This window comes from Olea europaea, unplaced genomic scaffold, assembly GCF_002742605.1.
Source record: "Olea europaea var. sylvestris unplaced genomic scaffold, O_europaea_v1 scaffold18, whole genome shotgun sequence".
NCBI lineage: Eukaryota > Viridiplantae > Streptophyta > Magnoliopsida > Lamiales > Oleaceae > Olea > Olea europaea.
In genome coordinates this window covers 535721-537633 of record NW_019235741.1, presented here as the reverse complement: position 1 = coordinate 537633, position 1913 = coordinate 535721, and the positions used below count along the sequence as shown (strand labels likewise).

Genomic DNA, 1913 nt, shown 5'->3' with positions numbered 1-1913 from the left:
TTACATCAAATCACCTTCTCTCTTCTTCTCTGGACATTCTCTAAGGAAATGACCACTCTTACCACAACTGTAGCATACTCCCTTTCCCTGAAGACATTCACCCAAGTGTCGCTTGTTGCAATTGGAGCATTGAGGAAAAGTTTTATTTGAGTCTGACCCAATCTTTCCTTTCTTATTCTGGTTCTTACCTTTCTCCTTATCATGACCTTGCCACTTTCTCTTTATAGACGACTCGGTGCTGGGTTGGGTTTTCTTTTCCAGTCCTAAACCATTAGAGATTGCTTGTGCTCGACGTACAACCTCTGCATAAGTAGTATACTGCTGGGCTGCCATGATTCCCTTGATCTCTGGCCTTAACCCCATCTCAAACCTTTTAGCCTTTGTCAGCTCAGTGTTCACCATATGCGGTGCATACCTAGAAAGTCGTTCAAATTTTCTTTCATACTCCCCAAGTGGCAAATTTCCTTGCGTGAGCTGGAGAAATTCTACCTCCTTTTGATCTTTCAGTGACTGGGGAAAATATTTACCCATTAGCGACTCCTTGAACTGGTTCCAAGTGAGGTTACGTTGTTGTTCTGTAGTTCTAGTACGTGTTTCAGACTCCCACCAATGTCCAGCATCATCAGTCAACATAAACTTTGCACAAGAAACCTTTTGAGCATCATTGCAGTTCATGTGCTCGAAGATTCCTTCAAGTCTTCTCAGCCACTCCTCAGCTGCGAAAGGATCACCTTTACCATCAAAGGACGGAGGTTTAAAGCGACGAAACTGTTCAACAATTGAGCTCATGGTGTTGGCACCTCCTGTTGCATTATGAGGTGCCGCTTGAGCCTGCTGTCTGCCCAAGTCTTGTACTGCCCTTAGTAAATCTCTGAACATAGTAGCTTGATCTTGTTGTCGTCGTGCCATTTCCTTGAAGTAAAAGTAATTTATCTTAAGAATTGCTCAACCATACTACACTCTTCCTAAAGGTTTTTCTATATTTAGTCATGTCTTTCGTGTATGTTATGCTAAGGTCAAGTGTTATACACTAAGGTTCTAGTCATATAAGAATTGCTTTACTAATCATACTATCCTACACAAAATAATCATTTGCTTAATTAACATTCTCCCTTAAAGTAAAATGACGTGTAGAAAAAAAAAATCATGCAATTAACTAGTATGCACTGAAATATAAATGGTAATATCAATAAAAATATTCTTCATCCTTACATACCTTAAAATATTGGACAGTGGTAGATTGATGAGCATTGGATTCCATGGATCTCGTAACTTATAAATTTTTGTAAAATTTTTTTTTTTTGGTATAAAAGTTTCTAAAATGAAAGAATTTTCTAAAATTGTAGTGGGTTTAAAACATTATTTTTCGTCTTATCGATTTGAATAACGCGCAACTAAAAGGCTTCCAGGTGAGGAGGGGGGTCACAAGTGGACCGCTTAAATCCCAAGCTCGCCTTAGACAGTTTAGGTCTTTTTGACAAAGCCTCTTAGTTTTACGAATACTCAAAGCAAGAAAACTCAAATAATGAATCTTCCAAAAAGATTAAATATATATAGCTCTTTTTTTTTTCAAAATTTTTAAATTTTGAAAATCTACAGGAAAGTAAACCATTGCTCTGATACCAAGCTGTAACGCCCGAATTCTTTAGCAACTCGGAACGTTACCAAACGTGAATTGATTAATAAAGTGCTTGAGGCAAATACATTTTAATATAACGAGGAATTCAGTAAAAATTGAAACAACCTTAACAAAAGGTAAATTAAATTAAATAACATATGCAGAACAATTTGGAATCATATCTTTTATCAAACATTAATAAAAGTAGTTCTAACAAATAATAAAAATAGGACTAATTGAAAGTTATGACGTGACTCACAATTGAGTCTAAATTTAAAAATAATAATAATCAAAT

General features: G+C 36.0%; 1 protein-coding gene across 1 annotated transcript; it reads right to left on the bottom strand.

Annotated features, from left to right (window-relative positions):
• LOC111378279 lies at positions 1–1210 on the bottom strand. Its single transcript, XM_023001454.1, has one exon. It carries the CDS (start codon positions 907–909, stop codon positions 1–3), a length of 909 nt encoding a protein of 302 aa, XP_022857222.1. The 5' UTR covers positions 910–1210.
• Between the last annotated feature and the right edge of the window lie 703 nt (positions 1211–1913).